This window comes from Polyodon spathula, chromosome 2 (assembly GCF_017654505.1).
Source record: "Polyodon spathula isolate WHYD16114869_AA chromosome 2, ASM1765450v1, whole genome shotgun sequence".
Lineage (NCBI taxonomy): Eukaryota > Metazoa > Chordata > Actinopteri > Acipenseriformes > Polyodontidae > Polyodon > Polyodon spathula.
Window position 1 is genome coordinate 16,939,227 of NC_054535.1, and position 22,119 is coordinate 16,961,345.

General features: G+C 38.1%; 1 protein-coding gene across 1 annotated transcript in view; it reads right to left on the bottom strand.

Annotated features, from left to right (window-relative positions):
- Nucleotides 1-22,119, bottom strand: part of LOC121330813 (DNA polymerase nu-like) — a 98,017-nt gene that overhangs the window by 39,540 nt on the left and 36,358 nt on the right. Inside the window, exons 8-10 of the mRNA XM_041277635.1 lie at nt 16,223-16,280; nt 15,573-15,650; nt 9,692-9,809 (exon numbers count right to left, since the gene is read on the bottom strand). Coding sequence (XP_041133569.1) covers nt 9,692-9,809; nt 15,573-15,650; nt 16,223-16,280 — 254 coding nt within the window. The remainder of the gene's footprint in view (nt 1-9,691; nt 9,810-15,572; nt 15,651-16,222; nt 16,281-22,119) is intronic.

The window sequence follows — 22,119 nt, forward strand, 5'->3', positions numbered from 1 at the left end:
GCATTAGCTACGTGTTGGTCTGGTTACCTTTCCAACACACACACCCAAAATTATATAAAATATAATGTATTACTACTTAGAATTTATATTTGTGTGTGTGTGGAACATCTAAAAGTGACATTAGAACACTAGAACTGCCCTTTACAGAACATGTTTTTATTCTGAACATAACCAACAATATTCAATTTGTTTTATACAATGGTATATACAAGCCTGTTGTTATCTATACTGGACCTAGCTGCCATCAATTCCTTTGTTTTGTGCAAGGCAGGAGAGATTTCAGATAGCCACAGTGCTTCAGTAGAAACATTTCAATCAGAAAACTGCAGGCTGCAGCAGCTCAACCTGGATTCTGTGCTGTGACACACACACAAGATAAATCATATGTTACTTTCATTTTAGATTAAAAACTACTTTTGTTTTTCCAGTTTTGTATGTGCATATACCTGTTTAGACACTAGTTTCTTTTGACATGTTTATTTTATTATAGTTTTTTATTTTTTTGAAGTAGTACTTTATATGTGGTAAGTTAGAAAATAAACCCTTTATGTTTAATTGTTCATTTAAATACGGCCCTTTAGCTGTTCAGATGTTTGCTATGATGTGCTTGAATAAAACTTTTGAGTTGTATCCAATAGAATGTGTTTCATTTTAATATTGATTGTGTTTAAAATGTACCAGCGGTTGTAGGTATGAGGATAACAGCTGCGGTTCTAGTGTTAAAGTAGTCCACAAATGTACAGTGTGTGTGTGTGTGTTGGGGGGGGGGGGGGGTTCTGTTTTGTATGGCCTTTCTGCTGAAGATAACGTGATATTAAGTCAGAAAAATGGGATCTTGACACTTGAAACCTTGTGAACCACAGGCACAAGTCCTGCTCAGGTCTACATGGGATTTTACAGCTATTTTTATCTTGAGAAAATGATTGACCCTGTCCTTAAAGTTGGGCTGCCAAAGGGATGTCCTTTTGCTGTTTCACGATGTATTCGCGTGACGTCACACAGTCATGACTGTAGAGTTGTAGAGAAACTTTAGGCAATGCTGTGAAGCAATTGTAAATTGACATCCAGACAGATACACAGTCAGAACATCTAAGACACAACCACTTTCCAGGGGTGTCACTCTGAAGCCGATATCCACCCTAACAGGTCAGACGACCGTAAGTGTGGTGAAAATCTGCTTCTATTGTACATAGTACGCTATACTATATATTCATAAAGTTATTTAATACAAAACTACTGCATCAAACAAAACAAATTCATATGGCAGTATTGCATCAATAACTAAGCTAACATTTAGCCTGTAGTAATATCTTTAAAAAATTTGATTCAATAACAAAAGGAAAATTTAGGCAGAATTAGTTCCACATTTTCATTTTTAACTGTTCTTTTATGCAGACCAGAAATAATTACCATTTAAAATGGTCTTTGAACATAATGAATGCAACAACAGTAAGCACTTCAAGAGCCTCCTCAGAATGCTAATACAGTATGTTAAGCCTCTTTGTAAATTTAGTTTACTCAAGATTAAATGAAAAGAAGTAGATCAAGCCATACCTTTTCAGCAATAAAGTGTTATACTAGAGAGACCTGAAGACAAATACATGAATCAAATGAGATATTAGAACACAGCTTCAGTATTTTACTCATTTTTAAACATGAGCATGCTCCCTTCAGAGTCTCTGCACAGTAAATACTGTATGTACTTTTAGCTTCATTTAGAAAGTAGAACGTAGTGCACGACTCTTACTTGCTTATGCTATCTACTGGTATTTTAAGATTGGAAGCTGCAATTATCTTTCTTTAAATGTGGTTATGTACAGCCTGCAGCATTCTTTCGAAAGCAATTAAAAACCCAGGCAGTCTTTCAATGGCAGACACTTTGCATACTCTTGCTGGTAAATGTCAATGTGTTCCACCACATCAGTATGTTTACCTGGTAAATTACAGCAGTGGTTTGGGGCTGCCATTAACATGGATAAAACAGGAACTACAAAAGATGCTCATAATACAGACAAGATTAATCCAACCAATGCGAATGTTTTAAAAAACCAGGAAAACATTCTGATACAATGATGACTGAGTATGTTGTATTTCCATTAGCTTAAAGTACTGCATATTAAGCACAATGCAGAGAATAGGTCACCCTATGGTAGCTGCACATTTGGTTATGCATAGAATGTTGGTATCTAGGCTCTCCTCAGATAGAATAGAGTGTTAACCTTTAACCTTTATATCAACAGTGTACAAAGACGGAAGGTTTAACGACAGGCAAGAACCTGTTGTACAAAGCTGTGTTCTAAACATACGTGTTAATGTCAGAAGCTGTGCAGGATCGTGGCAGTCTTTGTTATCTGTGCTTTACTCTGCTATGTTTGCTCAGAAAAGTGCCCATTTACCTGTACATGGAAAGAAAAACAAGCAGTTGTCTTTGCAATTGTTCCAAAAGCTTTATTATGCACCTAATTGCGAAAGCAGCCCTAAGACGTGATTTCATTATAATTTCTCTTTGCAGGTGGTATCTTTTGAATGACTGTCAGCCATCTTAACTTCTCACCTTACTAAACCTAGTCATGCCCAGAACAAAAGGTTTATGAGGCTGTAATCAATTGGCATCTCAGCCCATTGAATTGAATGAAAAGTCAAGGGCTGGACACAAACTGCAAAACATACGGTTTAAACACAAAATCTCACCATTCAATTCAAGAACAAGATCTGCAATCGAGAGGCAAGTGTTTTACAAAATAGATTCTGATCTTTGGATAAAATCCTAATTTAAAGGTCAGCCTTCTACAGCCTCTGTGAGTGAAAAATGGGTTAAAACACAAATTTAGAAATTTCAAATCAGAACCTCAAACACAGACCTTTCAATCAAAGTCACCTTTACAAATATCATGGCTCTACAACCTTTGAATAAAGCTCATGTAACTAGGCAAGCTCAATTAGCAATAGCGGCTTCAAAAGTGGAAGCGACAGCGAGTGGGAGAAGTACAGGCGTGGAAAAGTACAGAGCAGTTTCGAAGCAGAAAGGAGAAATTGCATCTTGAATTGCTTTAATCAGAGGACATCGGGGAAACATAGCAGCAGCTCAAAGTCAACCAGCCGCGTGTGTTTTTGTGATAACAAACAAGCTGAAACTCGGAGCAGCTGATTCAAATTCAGCGCCGTTTTGAGACACGGGCGAGGGGAGGAGCCGACAGCACAGCAGAACAACGCAGTTAAACGAGGCAGTCTTCCCAGCGACAGCGAGTGGAAGCGACAGCGAGTGGGAGAAGTACAGGCGTGGAAAAGTACAGAGCAGTTTCGAAGCAGAAAGGAGAAATTGCATCTTGAATTGCTTTAATCAGAGGACATCGGGGAAACATAGCAGCAGCTCAAAGTCAAACAGCCGCGTGTGTTTTTGTGATAACAAACAAGCTGAAACTCGGAGCAGCTGATTCAAATTCAGCGCCGTTTTGAGACACGGGCGAGGGGAGGAGCCGACAGCACAGCAGAACAACGCAGTTAAACGAGGCAGTCTTCCCAGCGACAGCGAGTGGAAGCGACAGCGAGTGGGAGAAGTACAGGCGTGGAAAAGTACAGAGCAGTTTCGAAGCAGTTTGAAAGCAGGTTGACAGCTGCAGAAGAAACTAAACTTAAAAAAAAAAAAAACCCTCAACATGGTCTTCAAGCCAGTAATCTGTGACACCTGCTTGATGTGGGAAATCCGAGAAAACCCAGCGGAGCTAAACCAAGTGTGCGTAAAGTGCCGCGCGATCCAGGATTTGCATAAACTAGTAAGCATGCTAGAAATGGAGCTGGAAGAAGTGAGACAGCAACAGGATCTTGAGGAACTGGCACACCCACAATTCATGGAAGTCTGCATCACCCCTAACAGACTGAAAGCCACCAGGGAGATAGAAGGTCAGAACAGCTGGGTTCAGGTAGGCAGAAGCAGGGAAAAAAAGAAACTTCGTCAAACACCACCACCAGAAATCAAAACAACCAACAGATTTGAGTCACTTCAGAATTTTGATGAGCAGAACCAACAACAAGAGAATGAAAGGAACAACATCCAGGACCCTATTGACAGTGGTGACCAGACAGTAAAAAGAAGGGAGGTCATGATTGTTGGGGACTCCATATTGAGAAACACAGCAAGTTCAATTCGCAGTTTGGACCCCCTTACTACAACAGTGTGCTGCCTTCCGGGAGCCTCGGTCAAGCACATCACTGAAAATGTGGACAGGCTCCTAGAACGAACAGGAGACGACCCGGTAGTAGTCGTCCACATCGGTACAAACAACATTGGAAGAGACAGACCAAAATCCCTGCAAAACAAATTCAGAGAGCTAGGAAGGAAATTAAAAGAGAAAACCAAAACTGTGGTATTTTCTGGTATACTACCCGCACCTTGCAAAGGACCATATGGACAGCTGGAAATAATTAATCAAAACGCATGGCTGAAGACGTGGTGCACACGGGAAGGCTTCACCTATCTTGATCATTGGACCACTTTCTACAACGAGGACTATCTGTATAGACGGGATGGACTGCATTTAAATAACAAGGGAACTAGTCTACTTGGAGAAAAGATCCTCGAGCAGGTTCGGAAGCATTTAAACTAGAAAGGAAGGGGGGAGAAATCAACAAAAAAACAGAAGGGAGACCGCATCAAAACAAGAACAACAACTCAGGTAAGACAACCATTAAATGTATTTATCTAAATGCTAGAAGTATCAGAAACAAAATTCTAGAACTTGAAGCTACTGCACTAACAGGTAACTATGATGTGATAGGTGTTACAGAAACGTGGTTATCTGAGAGTGATGGGGACGAATATAATATTTGTGGGTATACACTGTATAGGAAAGACAGGCAGGACAGAAGAGGAGGAGGGGTAGCGCTATACATAAGAAACAGTCTTGAAGCCCAGGTGTTAAACCTGGACAAAGAAAATAAAACCGAATCAATATGGGTCAGAATAACAGACAAAAATTCAAAAGGCATAATAATAGGAGCATGCTATAGACCGCCAGATTCAGACGGTGAGCAAAATAATCTGTTATACAATGACATTAGAAATGTGTGTAGCAAAGGAGAAGCCATACTAATGGGGGATTTCAACTTCCCCCAAATAAAATGGGAAAACCCGGTGGGTAGCACGAAGGATGAAATAGAAATGGTGGAAATGACAAATGACTGCTTCCTAACACAATTTGTGAAGGCACCCACTAGAGGGGAGGCATGCCTTGATTTAGTCTTTTCAAATAACGAAGATAGAATAACTAAAACAGAGGTCAGAGAACCACTGGCAAACTCAGACCACAACATGGTCTCATTTGAAGTGTTTTTTAAATCCTCAAAAGTAAAGACTAAAGCTAAGGTTTACAATTTTAGAAAAGCAAACTATGAAGGCATGAAACAGAGACTAACAGAAGTAGATTGGAGTAAAATAGAGAAAACACCCACAGAAGAAGGATGGTTGTTCTTCAAAAACGTAGTACTAGAGGCGCAAAACAATTATATCCCTAAAGTAGACAAATCTAAATGTAAAACTAAATTGCCAAAATGGTTTAATAGATCAATTAAAAAAATATTCAGCGAAAAAAGGCACTTTACAGAGCATTAAAAAAGGACCAAAAAGAAAGTACGCAGAAAGAGTACACAGAACTGCAAATGCAAGTCAAAAAGGAAGTTAGAAAGGCCAAGAGAGAAATAGAAATGAACATTGCTAAGGGAGCTAAAACCAATTCCAAAATGTTTTTTCCAATATTACAACAGCAAGAGAACATTCAAAGAGGAGATTAAATGTTTAAGAGATACAAATGGCAAAATCGTAGAGGAAGAAAAAAAAATAGCAAATATGTTAAATGATTACTTTTCACAAGTTTTTACAAAGGAAGATACTGACAACATGCCCCACATGTCATCCAGTTCCTATCCAGTTTTAAATAACTTTAGCATAACTGAGGCAGAAGTGTTAAAGGGACTAGGAGCTCTTAAAATAAACAAATCCCCTGGGCCGGATGAGATCCTCCCAGTAGTACTCAAAGAAATGAAAGAAGTAATTTACAAACCGCTAACCAAGATCATGCAGCAGTCTCTTGACACAGGGGTGGTACCGACAGACTGGAAAATTGCAAACGTAATACCGATCCACAAAAAGGGAAACAAAACTGAACCAGGTAACTACAGACCAGTAAGCCTGACTTCTATTATATGCAAACTTATGGAAACTATAATAAGATCCAAAATGGAAAATTACCTATATGGTAACAGGGTACTGGGAGACAGTCAACATGGTTTTAGGAAAGGGAGATCGTGTCTAACTAACTTGCTTGATTTTTTTGAGGATGCAACATCGATAATGGATAATTGCAAAGCATATGACATGGTTTATTTAGATTTCCAGAAAGCTTTTGACAAAGTCCCGCACAAAAGATTAATTCTCAAACTGAACGCAGTTGGGATTCAAGGAAATGCATGTACATGGATTAGGGAGTGGTTAACATGTAGAAAACAGAAAGTACTGATTAGAGGAAAAACCTCAGAATGGAGTGTGGTAACCAGCGGTGTACCACAGGGATCAGTATTAGGTCCTCTGCTATTCCTAATCTACATTAATGATTTAGATTCTGGTATAGTAAGCAAACTTGTTAAATTTGCAGACGACACAAAAGTAGGAGGAGTGGCAAACACTGTTGCAGCAGCAAAGGTCATTCAAAATGATCTAGACAAGATTCAGAACTGGGCAGACACATGGCAAATGACATTTAATAGAGAAAAGTGTAAGGTACTGCACGCAGGAAATAAAAATGTACATTATAAATATCATATGGGAGATATTGAAATTGGAGAAGGAATCTATGAAAAAGACCTAGGAGTTTTTGTTGACTCAGAAATGTCTTCATCTAGGCAATGTGGGGAAGCTATAAAAAAGGCTAACAAGATGCTCGGATACATTGTGAAAAGTGTTGAATTTAAATCAAGGGAAGTAATGTTAAAACTGTACAATGCACTTGTAAGACCTCATCTTGAATATTGTGTGCAGTTCTGGTCACCTCGCTATAAAAAAGATATTGCTGCTCTAGAAAGAGTGCAAAGAAGAGCGACCAGAATTATTCCGGGCTTAAAAGGCATGTCATATGCAGACAGGCTAAAAGAATTGAATCTGTTCAGTCTTGAACAAAGAAGACTACGTGGCGACCTAATTCAAGCATTCAAAATTCTAAAAGGTATTGACAGTGTCGACCCAAGGGACTTTTTCAGCCTGAAAAAAGAAACAAGGACCAGGGGTCACAAATGGAGTTTAGAAAAAGGGGCATTCAGAACAGAAAATAGGAGACACTTTTTTACACAGAGAATTGTGAGGGTCTGGAATCAACTCCCCAGTAATGTTGTTGAAGCTGACACCCTGGGATCCTTCAAGAAGCTGCTTGATGAGATTTTGGGATCAATAAGCTACTAACAACCAAACGAGCAAGATGGGCCGAATGGCCTCCTCTCGTTTGTAAACTTTCTTATGTTCTTATGTTCTTAAATGAGTTAACACCGAAAGCATGAAGGCATGGACTCCTTCCAGGGCTAATAAAGCCCTGAGACCCAGACTACAGAACACACGCTTTCCAAATATTGATAAAACCTCTAGCCTGAAGGTGTGTTTAATATAAAGAGCACGCTGCACTGTCAGCTTTCTGCCAACTCCGGCAGTAAAGATCTAAGGCAGCTTATTTTTATTACCAGGAAGCAAGCAATCTTTTTGGGCTTTTAAGCCTATTAACTCCCCTGTAACAGGCTACTAGACACATGCACTAAAGCAAACAGACTGGAGTGTCATTACAAATCCCAGGTTCAGGTCACTGGAAATGTACTCTACAGATCTGAGTTTCAGTTTTTTTTTTTTTTCATATACTCATTTCAATGAACTCAAATACATCTCAAAACTGGCTTTGATGTGTAGTATCAATACAACAAAATGAAAACAAAAAAACTTCTGAGCTCAGTTTTAAACATTTTGAGTTTTCATGGTTATGTTTTGCTGCGGTAGGCCTACCACCAATTTATCACAAGAGCCTGGAGAATTAACCGAAGGTTCAGAAAGGAATTTTATCAACCAACCTCTTTATTTATTTAAATTTAGTGTGCCCAATTATTTACCCCCCACTTTCTCCTCAATTCGGATTGTCAATCCCCCCCCCCCCCCCCCCCTCACCGCAGCAATCAGCTACTAGGAACTAGGACAACCAATGATGTGCCAAATGGTCTCCTGTTGTCTGTACATTTTTGTAAACATGCAAATTCAATAGGGCAAACTTTTATATGTGCTGAAGTCCTGCGGAATGGGAGTGTCGCACTTCCTGGATGGTGACACGTAGGCATGAGCTTCTGCTCTTGCAAAACATCTTCTTTCAGTAAAACCACACAGAAAGCTATATTCCAAACAATAATACTAATTCAATGTGTCCCAAATGTGTTCAAGAGTATCCCGGACACATCAAACAATCATCCTTCATCCTTGCATAAGCCATAAATAGTACCAATAACAATAAACAAAGATGAAAAACAAAACAGCCTGCAGACTGGTTTCATAAACTGGGTGCAAGACATCCAAAAGTACCAAAATCTGATTTAGTAATCTCTTTGAAATAAGCAGTTAAGAATTAAGAACACAATTTAAGAAATCACAAGATTTTTTTCAAAATATATGTTTTATTTGCAAACAGTGTTGGAAGCAATATACCCATTTTAATCTGATTATTCAAAAGCTACAACAATACCTTCCAAAAATTCCTTGCATAAATGAAACAAAAATTGAAAAAATTATAAAGATGACGTTCTTTTATTTTGCTTCTACACTTTGAACTGTACTGCAGACTGCTGCAGCTCAGGGAAAAGGCATGCTGCTAAAATATTAATGTAATTACTTCAGCATCAAAGGGAAATGCCACTGAAGCAAGCTGTCCAAGTAAAAAAGAAAGTAGCAGAAAGTAATGCACTTTTTTTTTTTTTTTTTTTTAATTCACAACCAGTTCTACACTAAACTTGGCTAGCCAGCTACTAGTACAAAAGCAACATCAGAGTGCAGCTCAAGAAAACTGCAATGAAAATTATGTCACTCAGAGTAATTGCAACACAATACAAAGAAAGTAATTGTAGCTTACAAAATAATTCCATTGCTCTTACCTGTTTCTTTAAAAACTGCATATGTATCTCATGGAAGTGCAAAATGGGTATTTTCATTTTAAAAACAGACATGGTAGAACACTATGTTCTCAGTGTCCTTCCAGGAAGTCAGCTACTGCTTTACTTCCTTGGTCACTTCACCCCAGCACTGTCTTCAGGGTCAAGGCATGTAACTGGCCAAAAGCATGTCAGTCAATACGGGAAGCAGCGCGTTGCTTGGTGACAGAAAAGCACCCAGTGAAAGGGTGGGGGCAATTGCACTCAGTAGGTGAACTTATCCAGGAAGTGCAAGAGTCTAAAAGCATGACTAAACAGAGATGTCTTTAACCTAGTGTGGTACCAGAGATCATGTTTCAGAAGGAGATGTAAAACCAAGGTCTTATTGTAAGTGACTCTGCAGCAGTAGTTTCTGATACATAATTCACCTCTGAACATAGTCTCTGTAAGTCGCTTTGGGTAAACACGTCTACTAAATGACTCATTTTTATTATTTGTTTCAAATTTTCATAATTTTATTATGATCACTTACCACTGAGAAGCAAGCATACTGAAGACATCTGCTGTTGTTCCCGGTTCCTGGAAGAGTTTCAGAAGCTCAGGGTCTGAGGAGAGATGGGCGAGGAGGCGCAGTTCCACCTGAGAGAAGTCTAGACAATTGAACAAAACAAATATTAAGCATTGCTGCTCACAGGCTCTCTGTGTAAACATACAACACTGCTTCCTCAGTGCCACATCTAACTATAAAAAAGTCCTTATGATACTGACTTACAGGTATCTGACAGATGTATTTGAGGACATTTAGAGATGACGTTTAGAGACAGAAGTCAGAATTGCAGATGACTTGTAAAACAAGCACAAACAATTTTCCATAAGTTTATTTGCAGTTGTCAAAATATTTTTTTTCGCAATTAGGCTACTGCAGTGTATGCCTTGACATTATAAATCCTAAATTCATTAAACGGAACATGAAAGCTAAGTGGTTTTGTACATTAGTACAGAAGAGAGCAGTAAATGTCACTGAAATGTAATTTCCATCATGCTACCAGCAGCTTGGCAGGTGATGCTATTCAGGGCAGGTTTTAAACCTTTTGTGAGAGTGTTCAGCAACACAGTAATATTGATTAGTGAAGTCACTCAGCCATTTTTTTTTGTTTGATTACGTGATACATTACATTAACCTTTCCTTGATGCACAAAGTCTATTGATGTTGCCAGACTGAGGCCATAATGGAGGCTTTTGGTGTGCCGGAAATAAACCTGCCATTCTGAGGTCTAGGGCTTTCTGAAGTGCCTGCAGTGGCTCTTTGATGTGACATTATTGTGCATTTTCAACAGTGACGGATCCATGTTTCACTGCGGCAGTGCCTGAGGGAGCACGGAGTGAAGCTGGTTTTTATCACCTTTAGAAATGGGAGTCCTTTAGCACTGATCCAACTACAGTGAAAGACATTTTGTAGCTGGGACTGCTGCAGTCAGACAGTCTCTCCACGTCCTCTAGCGTACACTGGGACATTACATGGTCTGCATCACAAAGGATGGTTAGTATGGCGACTGGAAATGTCTCAATTGGCAACTGTTGGTCTCTTTGCTGACCGAGGGAAAAATGCGTATCGGTGATGTGACACTGCAGCAGCTTTGGGCTGATTTATTACTGCAGTGTGTGTGCGGATTAATGTGCTTAGTAATTACAACTGGATAATTACACAACATTGCACTTCTTACCCCCTCCACTAAACCACTCATGGGCTCATAACACTCATTTTCACTGCGTCATCTTTTCTGTGTCAATAACAGCATCCATCTTGTAATCAACCGAGGCAACACAATAATTGTGACACTTTGGAAAATGACAATCAACTGGAATTCTCACATGGATGTCTGTTTCCTCTTGCCTGCTTGACACGCAAGCTGGGCTGTGCAATTAAATGAGACTGTAGACACGAAGCCTCCTACGACGCAGGGTATGTTTAACAGTAACAGAAGGATAGCTCAGTCTCCTCGCAAAGCTTCATTATCTACACTAGCTTGGGGACACGGATTTCTGAACCATGCTCAGAGGCTTTACTTTCCCTTTATCACTTTTTACGTTGGCAATCACTTTCCATTTCCAGAAAATGACAAAACATAAAAAGTACAGGTTGGCCATGAAATGAAAATCCTCACATCAATAAATAGCTGAGTTAGCACTTTTGTCGATTTCAGTCACAAGTTGTTCAATAGGGGATTTAAAAATCCAGCTTGTTGGAAGTTCTCTGTATTAAATATTATGCCCCAGGAGGTTATCCTATCTGAGTATTAAACATATGTCCTTGTCAGCTGAATGTTATAAATAGAGATCGACAGGTATGCATTTGCTTTCATAACAGCAGAAAGGCATTGTACTCTAACACAGGGGAAACATTGGTAAAATTTTAAGCGGTAGTAATTACTATATAAGGTATAACTATTGTAATAACATGCAAGTGATATTTAATACTCATGTAATACACTGGATTATTTATATTACCTACTTTTCGATAATTAAATTCTTACCTGCTTACTATCCTATTACTACTTTTACAGTATTTATCTATTGGTGTTTGTATTTAGATCCTAATTTGCCATGCTTTACTGCAGGAAAACAGCTTCTGAAAAGACAAAGTAGATTATTTTTTTTTTTTTTTATTCTGCAGTGAGGGCAGAACGGAGCAAAGGCTTCAGTGCACAGTGGTACCCCTTTGGGTTTCAATACACAGAGCAAGACTAATATGATTATTCTTACCCACCTCACTTCACTTCAGAAAAACAGTTTCTGGAAGTTTCTAGTCAGTAAGCATTGGATAAAAAATGCTTTACGCCGATGCAACAGACAACACAAATACTATCAAAACAGGTAAGAAATGATAAGCATAAAATGCAGAGTTCCTTAAGGGTACCTCAGGCTGAGAATAAAGTCATTTACAGAAACTCACACTTTAGGACCACACTACATTAAATAGTTCATGTCGCAATTTTTCCCCTCAATAGAGTACAATACCAAATCCCCACATTATCAGATTGATCAGAGAAATGCTACTCTTTTGCACTGAAATGTAGAGTGAGAATCCTGCTTTGCCTACACAGTCACTCAGATTTCACAGCACAGGGCAACCTAAAATTGATGTAGAAGCACATGTTTTTGTTGTTCACTTAATAAATAACTCTGAATGTCTATATTTCTAAAAAATATTAAGAGATTTTTTTCAAAAACCTTCAATTGTTCCATAAGCATAAGCAGTGCACTACAGCAGACATTTTGAAAAGAGCTTATAAGTGTACAAAGTTCTCAGGATGTTAACAATGAAAAGAAAAATTACAGGCATGTTATTTAAACAGTTGGGGACGTGTAACGCAATATTTTTGGAACCTACTTTTCATACAGGCGTGTTGCTCAACAAGTTACAAAGTCATCCCCCTGTGCTCATCTGCTTGGTATCAATACTAGCCACGCAGCAACCACTTATCCTTTGTTGGCATTCCAAATGAAAGACCCAAAGCAAATCACCACAGGGTACTTAATTTAGCAAGGGTCTCACATGGATTATTAAAAGCTGCAATGCTCCTCTAGCTGAAATGATACAGCCGGAGAACGGCTAAGGCAGGTACTATCACAGTCACACCACCCAACTCGTGTAGCCACCTCCTAGCTTGCTAAATGTAATCATTTTCATTTTTGCAGATGCACCCATCTAAGACTACCTGACATTAACGTTGTGTGGACAGGGTCCCCAGGCAGATGATAACCCTGTGGAACTTGGAATGAGAGACTCAAATGCACGGATTCTTTAAAGAAACCAGTACTTCTCTTCGAATGGGTTATGAAGACTTTTAAACGCTGCACTGGTCTATATGTTTTACTTTATATTGTACTTGTTCATTTATGTGCATGTTTCCTTTGGATGCTTGAATACAACTTATTAAAGTAAATAGGGCATTGGGGAATTCTTGTTAGTGTCAGCTGATTACATTTACAAAACTCCTTTTCCTGGTTTGTGTTTTCTGCGCAAATTGATTAGTGCTAAATAATTGGTTTTCTAGTACTTCCACTGTAATTTCACACAATGCGATTCATCCTGTCATTGGATTTGAATTTCAGAAATTAGATGTTGATTTGAATATCTGCCAATATCTACAAAGCCTGTGGACCGTGCATTTAAATCCCAGGTAATTAATTCTTCAACTGCTGTTAAGCTTTCTGGTGTATTGAGCTCATTACCACTCTCTGAGTCCTCATCAGTAGATGAGCTGGTTAATACTCTCCTCTCACAGCTGCAATGACTTGTTAAATTTCTTTAAAAATAAAATGCTAGACATCAGAAATGAGATTCCACAGGCACCTTCTATTATGAAGGACAATTTTACCAACCACACCTATTAAGGCTACTATGGGGGCTTTTTCTTTGATTACCTTACAGGAACTGACAGAGCTAGTTCAACATATGAGAGCTACTACATGTTCTCTTGATCCTATTCCTACAAAACTATTAAAAGATGTTCTTGGTGTTATTAATACTGGTGCTGGTGTTTCTGTTATATAAACACCAGCATCTTCAGTTTGATACACCATGAACGTGACAGAAGTGTAATAGTTTCAAGACCAGGTACTTCCTATTAATGCCTGTGTCTGGTTCAAACGTGCAATACAGTATGTTGGCATAAAAATATAAAGCAGGTTTGCTGTTATCTACCAAATCAGGAGGGGCACAATCTCTCAAAGAAACAGAAAACCCAAAGAGTAAATGTCAGGATTATTTTACCACATCCAACAGCAAAAGTTATTTTCATAGTTCAACCATCTGGTGTGATGCAATAGTGTGATGTGGTTTATGCATTGTTATTTTAATGTAGAAAACATCTATACTGTTTATATGTATTATACACAAATTGCATAGCATTAAAAGTTTTTTAAAAAAGTAACATATGACATGCTAATGATCATTTTATATCATGGTCCCCATGCTTTTAACCATTTAACATCCCAACCATACCTAGTTTAAATGGACTGTTACAATAAAAGGCTAAGATAGTAAGAAGCAAGTAAATCCTATAGCTCAATGAGTGGGTGGAAATTCCAAGGGGAGTTACATCCACAACGAGCATCAATCATAGAGCACCCTACTGTACATAAAGTGGTAAGTTAGTCTAGGTTTACTATCAACAGTAATGCTGGATTGTTTTTGTGCCTGCACATTAACTTATTACTGTGCACAAGGTAACTCCAGCGAACCTGAATCCAAGGAAAAAAATTTAAACATTTAAAAAAAGTTAAACATACACAGCTTTAGATTTTCAGATAAGGATCTGAAATAGTGACAGCGATCTTGACTCCCGAATCTACAGTAGGAAAATAAACTACAGTCTGTTTTCTTTCTGCTATAGGTTTTGCACACCTTGTCCAACAGGCACCATCAGTGCTTTTGATTTAGCTAACTGGGTCAGACCAAACCCAAACGGAGCCTCAGCCTTTCCTGACTGTCTACAGTTTTCTTTTGTTATCGCTCCTGGCACAATCTTCTTCTCTGCCAGTCTTAGCGCACTAAAACACCCTCATGTCAGAATCACGTACAGTCACTACATAAATCTACCAGGCTTCATCGAGACCTGCACATAGATCCGCTTAGGACCAGGCAGGGGAGATCTGAAGCTGGCACGACTTCAGTGTCGGTGCTCATTCCAAGAACTTAATTTCACTGTCTCAATTCATGTTCATTTATTTGTATTTATCAGGAGACGGAGGCACAAGGCACCAGGCACGATGGCAGTTGCGAGTATGGGTGCAAAACAATCTAAAAACAATGAACCCTGAACCCCACCTAAATCAGTCAGTAATATTCATGCTTCCCATTCTCCAATGAGTTGCAGCCACAAATACTAATGTGAGGTAAATCACATTGTATTAAGATGATTTAAGTTGTAAGTATAAATATTATTATTGTATTATTAATGTTAAAAAAAAAATTTTCACAGTCGAATACAGTATTCTAAAAGATGGACAAACCCATCAGCTCTTGTATAGGTTACTTGTCTACAGTTTTTACAAGTATTCACCTACTCAACGTAAAACAATGAAGAATGAGAAATCCCAGTTTAAATATTCATGAGCTACCTTCAATCAATCAGATTAAAAATCGCAGGAAGTTCTCCTACACGTGAACTCTAATAGAGATTAATTTTGAAAGCGATTAGTGAATAACACTGATGTGAGACCCATAGTCATTGCAATCTAAAAATATGGTCTTACGTGGCCAATGCTATGTTTTTGTGCACCCCCATTACCTCCATGTGGCAGGTGAGACTAGTACCACTAACAATATATTTTTTTTCTCTAAATATGGTGCACGCTTCTTTGTATTGTTTTGGCTGCCATGGCAACATGACCGTGAATAGTCTTACCTGCTGCTAGGAAAGTCCACCCTTCCTCTGTGATGAACATGCTCCGAGGATGAATTGTTACCACTTCAGGTTCCTTTCCTGAAAAATGTAAAGAACGGAGATGCATGATTATATAGAAACTTTGATGCACAGATTTTTTCTTTTATGAAGGATATTGCACTGCTTATTGATAATTCCATTTTCCATCTATGGGATTTCTGAAAAGGGAACATTAATTGTAATGCACACTGTTTCAATATAAGAAATGTTGCTTTAGCACATTAATCAAAGAAGTCAGACACTCAACAGGAAGATATTGGTTTCTGCACATGGGCATGACATAAAGGTCAGATTTTTCTTGTTAATAATCTCCTAGCGTTTTTATTCCATGGGGACCAAGCAGAACAATAAAGGTCCTTAAGGAACACTGGGCTAGATTCTCAAAGCCATTTACGCCAAAGTTTTTATTAACACGATATTCAGAAAGTAGAAACACACACAATACATTTACCAACCTAGAAATAAAGTCAGACATTTAACTTAGGGGCTTGTGATTAGTCTAAAATAGTTTATTATTCGTTTTAGAAATTCAAATAAAATGATTTTTTCTTGACAAACAAATGCACTAAGGATGGATAAATAAAGGATATTTAAAATTGGGACCACTTTACCTTGTATGTACTGCTTCCGGGTGATCTGAATCGGCTGTTTTGGAATGGCTTGAATGTTCTGTAATATATAAAAAAATAAGTAAATAAATAAACTAAATAAAATAATAATAATAATAATAATAATAGATACTTATTCATAAATGTTCTAAAGCCTATTCACAGACATCCAATTTAACAGGAGACAAAAAGTGTACAGTATAGACACATTAAAATAGTTATAAATCTATTTGACAGCAGCTTCTGTATAAAATGTAGTGTTCCAACCCTACAGTAAGTTGCACTGCAGTTGCCAACAAACTAATGGGCACTGTGAGACTGTCAATGTTCCCTGGAGTCCCCTTTAGAGGATATATTTAACTAATTTATCTTATAGTAGGTGCAGACTGACATGGAGCAGACAGCACCTATATAACTTCATAAATTTTTTATATCTAAGAAAATATATTAACAAATTAAAAGTTAAGACAGCACTCAAAATATTTTCCATCAAGTCTTATAAGCACAGATGTACTGTACTGTAATAACTTATGAAAAATGCAGCTGCAGAGGGATTCCAATATAACAGATTAAATGTGTTGATTACTAAAATGTAAACGCTCATGAAACTAATTTGAATCTAACCCTTAGTCACTATACTGCACCTTTAACAATCACACCATGGTCAATCCGTCAATTAAATAGCTGCTAAATTTGCACTCATTTTCAACTGCATCCTGTTTGGCTTTGCAAGTCAGATAAGTGCCTATTTCAATGCACTTCAAACCACTAGATAACATTTCGCTGATAACTGATAAAGACGTGGAGAATACATCTATTAACATAGCGTGCCCATGTACAGGTCCATGACACATCTAAAGTAGTTAAAATGAAGAATACAGAAATTTTCAGAGATTTTTCAATTTTGCTTACCCAGCTGTCAGTTGATTCCCAGAATACAAATTCAAAAAGACAAATTCTGCTCTGATGTCTAGGCACAGTTCTGCTAATGCACTGATTAAAGCTTTTAAATTACAGTGCACATAAACATTCAGCAGCCACAGCAAAGAACCCATGCAAGCAGAATTATAGAATTAAGGTAAGCGAGAGCCAGGCAGTAACATCAGTTTAGGGGTATTACAGGACATTAGCATGGATATAACCAATGTAAATAGGAACAAATTATAATTCTGCCATTATAAAATGCCATAGGCAGTTACACAATTGTGGAAGTGTTTAACAAACGGCCAACAGGCCATACAGTATTTTTCTGGTAGGAATATATTTTCATTTTTAAATTATATTTAGTTGCAAGCTTTTGTTAAATACTATTACAAAGATTATTAATTTGCTGACAAGTGTCTATCCATACTGCATGTCAAAGCTTTGGTTTGAAAGATTATTTTTTTTTCCTCTAAATACCGTAGAAAGACAAAAATACATTTAGGAGATTCTGCATTGCCCTAGGTCAAGAATATTATTATTTTTTATAAAATTTAAATACACACATATAACAAATTATTTTTGATGGGATATGTAGATTTATCTTACAAGTTAGTAAATAACTGAATTTCTCTTAATTAAATAATATTGATTAATGCCAGTAAAAGCAGGAGAACAGGACTGTCTGTGAAATGCAATGTTTGTCAGATAGAAAACAATTACCCGGGTGGTGGAACAGTGGCCAGCAGAGAGTTCACATCAAAATACACCGGAGGATCGTCCAAAACAAGCAGGACTGAACACTGAGTCATCATGCAAGACATTAACAAAACTCACAAGCAACCAACATCTGTCAACACTGTGTCCAGTGAGTTCAACTGTCACATCTGTTGTGTAGTTTAAAGAACAGTTTAAACTACAGTCAACTTTAAATAACAGGCAGTGGTTGCACAAACGTACTGAAGCACTACACAGAGCAAGCAAGTAGTTTAGATCTTAGTACCCATTATGCATCAGAGATAGTCTGTGGTCTGAAGTTGTCCTAATTCTACCTACTCTAGATTCCATTGCACACTAGCAGATTCCAGAATCACAAACACAGTACTGCTTTGATAGAAATCGTACAGAGGGCACATGTATTGACTGTACACACAACAGTGGCTAATTTAACCAGTTCAAGCTGATGCTGCTGCGGCTTTGTAGAGTAAGCAGAAAAACCAGATGATGCACAACAAGATTTAAGCGCACAAGCAATTATTTCTCAAAGATGGAATCCCCTATCATGACAAGTGGCAGCCTGCAGCAGCAGTTAATGGTTATACATAAACTTGATTAAAGTAAACATGGTCTTTATTATTTTTTTACCTAACATTTTCACATATATTTGTTTTTTAATTGGTTTAAAAAAAAATAAAATAAAATGTTCTGCAATCTGTATGTGTTTATAGATGTATTCACAGCACCTTTTTTGTTCAGTGCACTGTGAGATCAAGCAATGTAACCTTTTGTTACCTTGAACAGTGAGAACAAGGACTATGTATGATTCTGTTTTTTTTTTGGCAGAAAAGCTGTAATTTGTGTAAAAGGTTGGAGTAAGTCTATTTTTAAATGTCAACAGGTTAAGCTATTAATCATGTTGGTGACTATATTAAACAAAAAAGACCACCAGCAAGCTGCCGATCCTAGGAAACTACTTCAGGGTACTCAGAAAGGCAGCCATAGTAGTTTTATATGTAACCTCACAGCAGTCCCTGTTCACAAAGCTTAAATTCAGGAGTTATTTAAGCTCTTTTTTAGATGGATTAAATACATTTTGATATGTGTTAAATAAGCCTTCTAGAACAGTTTCGTGAACATCAGATTTTATTTCAGTTAATCAAAATCTTAATAGCTTTGCAAATAGGTCATGTTAAATCGAATCCAGATTTACGCCTACCTTTAAAACAAAGCCTGAATTCAGCACATGGTCTGAAACACTCTATCTGCTTATAAAATAATAAGGATGGATGCCAGCTATAGATGGGGGGGGGGGGGGGGGGGGCAATTATGCATGTTAGAAATCAACAGACGATACTATCTATAATCAGATGCTGTGGTACTTGACATCTCTTCTATATCAGCCTTGCAAGTGTAAATAAAGTAAATGAAGCACCTTATATTCGTGTATGATTGATTTAAATAATCTTACATAACATTTGTTTATGTATAAACATAATAAATCTAGTCTTAAATTACTGGAGTGAAGAATCTTGACCCAAGTGAAAATAATGCACAGGGATTTCCCAAACAGTATATACTGTAAAAGACAGAAAAAATGTATTATAACAAATACATAAATTAACAAAGAGGGAGTCAAAACTTGAACTTACAAAGTCCTGTACACACACCTGTCCCCCCGAGAGATGCATGTTTGTGCATAAATAAATCCACACCTAAATACTTGGCTTCAACAATCCACACAAATTAACATAAGGGAATTTTACTCTTAATTCACTGAATATATCAAAGTGGCATAAGGACTGCTTCCTTCCAAGAGTCTGCTTTCCTCATGGCTCCAAACTGTACGTTACCCACAACGCAAACATATGCTGGGATACAGGTTTTTTTGCCAAAAAGTATTGTCATGGGTCTTCTGCCAGACAAACCATGACACTGTTTTGCTTGCTGGAGGAAAATCATCAACATCACAAAAGGATAGCTATCAGCCACTAGTGCAAGACTATCATGCCTAAGACATGCTTACTTATTACTGGAAACAATACAAAATCCCAGTGCATACATCTGTATATTTAAAGCAGGCACATTTTGCTTTAAATACAGTAGCTCTAACAACAGTTGTTGAAATCATAAAGGACCCTGTCTTGTATTTTAAATACATTGCAGACATACATGCACTGTTAGCTGGTTGATTTTCAAAACCTTGAAACACGAATCTGAATGATCTCAGTGGGGGTTTTAGATCCTCTTCTGTTTAGATCAATTGAACAGATCCCGGTGTGTTTGCTAAACAAAGAATAAAAGTCTGCTGATTGCAGGACAGATTAAGTTGCTGATACTGTGGTTTAGTACATTGCTGCAGTAGCTCTGCACTCATGCATTGCTAATGGTGAATAAATTAAGGCACCAGGCTCGTCAACCTCATGCATAGCTAATGAAGGCCCGAAAGCTTTTCATTATTGAGCAGGAAATCGATCAAGATGAGAAAGCGAGGATTAAAGCCTCCAGAAACACTGTGCTATGTGCTTCTGTTTTTGGCCAGTGCCGTGCAGAGAGCGCGTGTTTCACAGCAGTCGTGTAGTACATGCATACAATCAATCACAATATCAGACACGGCTCTCAGGGTGATCTCTCTGCCTGTATATTTTATTCATTATTTCTAAAGCCTGACCCCCTGCAATTGGGCCTGCTTTGCAGAGTTCACACAACTCAAAGTATTATTTTTTTTTAAACAATTTGTGGAAACAAAAGATATAGTGGGAAGGGAAACATTATAGGGTCCAATCATTTGATCTAAGCCACCATTCATATAATACCTTCCCTGCTGTTCTACGTATTATACAGACACTCACACACACTACTCAATGTTTGGTTTGAATAACCTTGGTACAGATGTGTGGTTTCACAGTTCTCGATTAGGACTAACTGTGGACTACCTATTGTTATCTCTGCACATTCTGCTTAAATGAACCTGGCTCTAGTAATGCTTTTGTCACAATGTAATTCTTAGGTTTCTCAGGCACCACAGTATGTATCAATTGAAGCGGACGACACGCAGATTTAATTAAAAATAGTCAAGTCATCCTCTAATGACCCCTGTCCTATCATATCCAAAAAATTCCCTGGTTATAGGTTCCAGCAAAAGTGTGATCCTTCCTTTTTACCCACTTTTGTCAATTCTGTCATACAACCATCAGCCTCTATCAAGTGAGGAAAGTCTGGTCTTTGTGTGACTACTGTAATACTCTTCTCTCTAGATTCTCCTCCCGCATGCTGATCTGACACAAAGCATACAAACCACTCAGGTTTTCTATCAGTTGCATTGATTGACAGTCACTGTAATATTCGTATGAGTCTACTTTCTAGGCTATTTTTGGTGTCCTGGGGTGACTTCTACACGATGCAACTGTAGGATTGAGGATTAAGTGATTTGACTTATAGTTCAAGCTATGGTGTGGTAAATGTCTTAAGGGCAGCAAGACTAACCCAATTAACTTAAATTTGCATTCTGGAGAACAGACTTTGCTACAGACTTCCTTGAAGTAATTAGGGACATACAGTATATTGTGCCAGAACAATTTAATCACCTACATTGACACATTGATGTCAAGAACATTTCTCTTCAGAGAAACCTAAAGAGAGTTGTTAGCAAAAACACATTTGTTGCCCTATAGGTTGGAGATCGCAGGTTCGAATCCTGGCTATGTCACAGCCGACCGTGACGGGGGGTTCCTAGGGGAGGGTGCACGATTGGCCAAGTGCTGCCCGGGTAGAGAGGGTTTAGGGCAGCAGGGAAATCCATAGTTCACAGCGCACCAGCGACCCCTGTGGCCAACAGGGCGCCTGCGGTTCTGCAGTGGAGCCGCCAGATCTGTGTTGTCCCCCGCGTGTTCCAGCTTCCATTTCCTGAGTCGGCAGGGGGTTGCAAGCGGTGAACCGGGATACAAATAATAACTGGGCATTACAAAATTGGGGTGAAAAATCGTGGTAAAAAATTGCTGATGACTAAACACATTTGTTATTACATTTCTAACTGTTACTGTGTCTCATAGCCAACCAAAACCGACTAAATCAATCGATGCACTTCAAAGAAGGTAAAAGAGCTGGTAAGCCAGCCAGGACCACTAATGGGGTTTAAAGAATCAAGTAATTACAGTATGCAGACTGTGACACGTCAACCTAATGACACATACCAAAACATACTCTCACTGGTAGAATAGGTACTGTACTTGTCTGTTCACAGTGCTAAAACAATAACAATT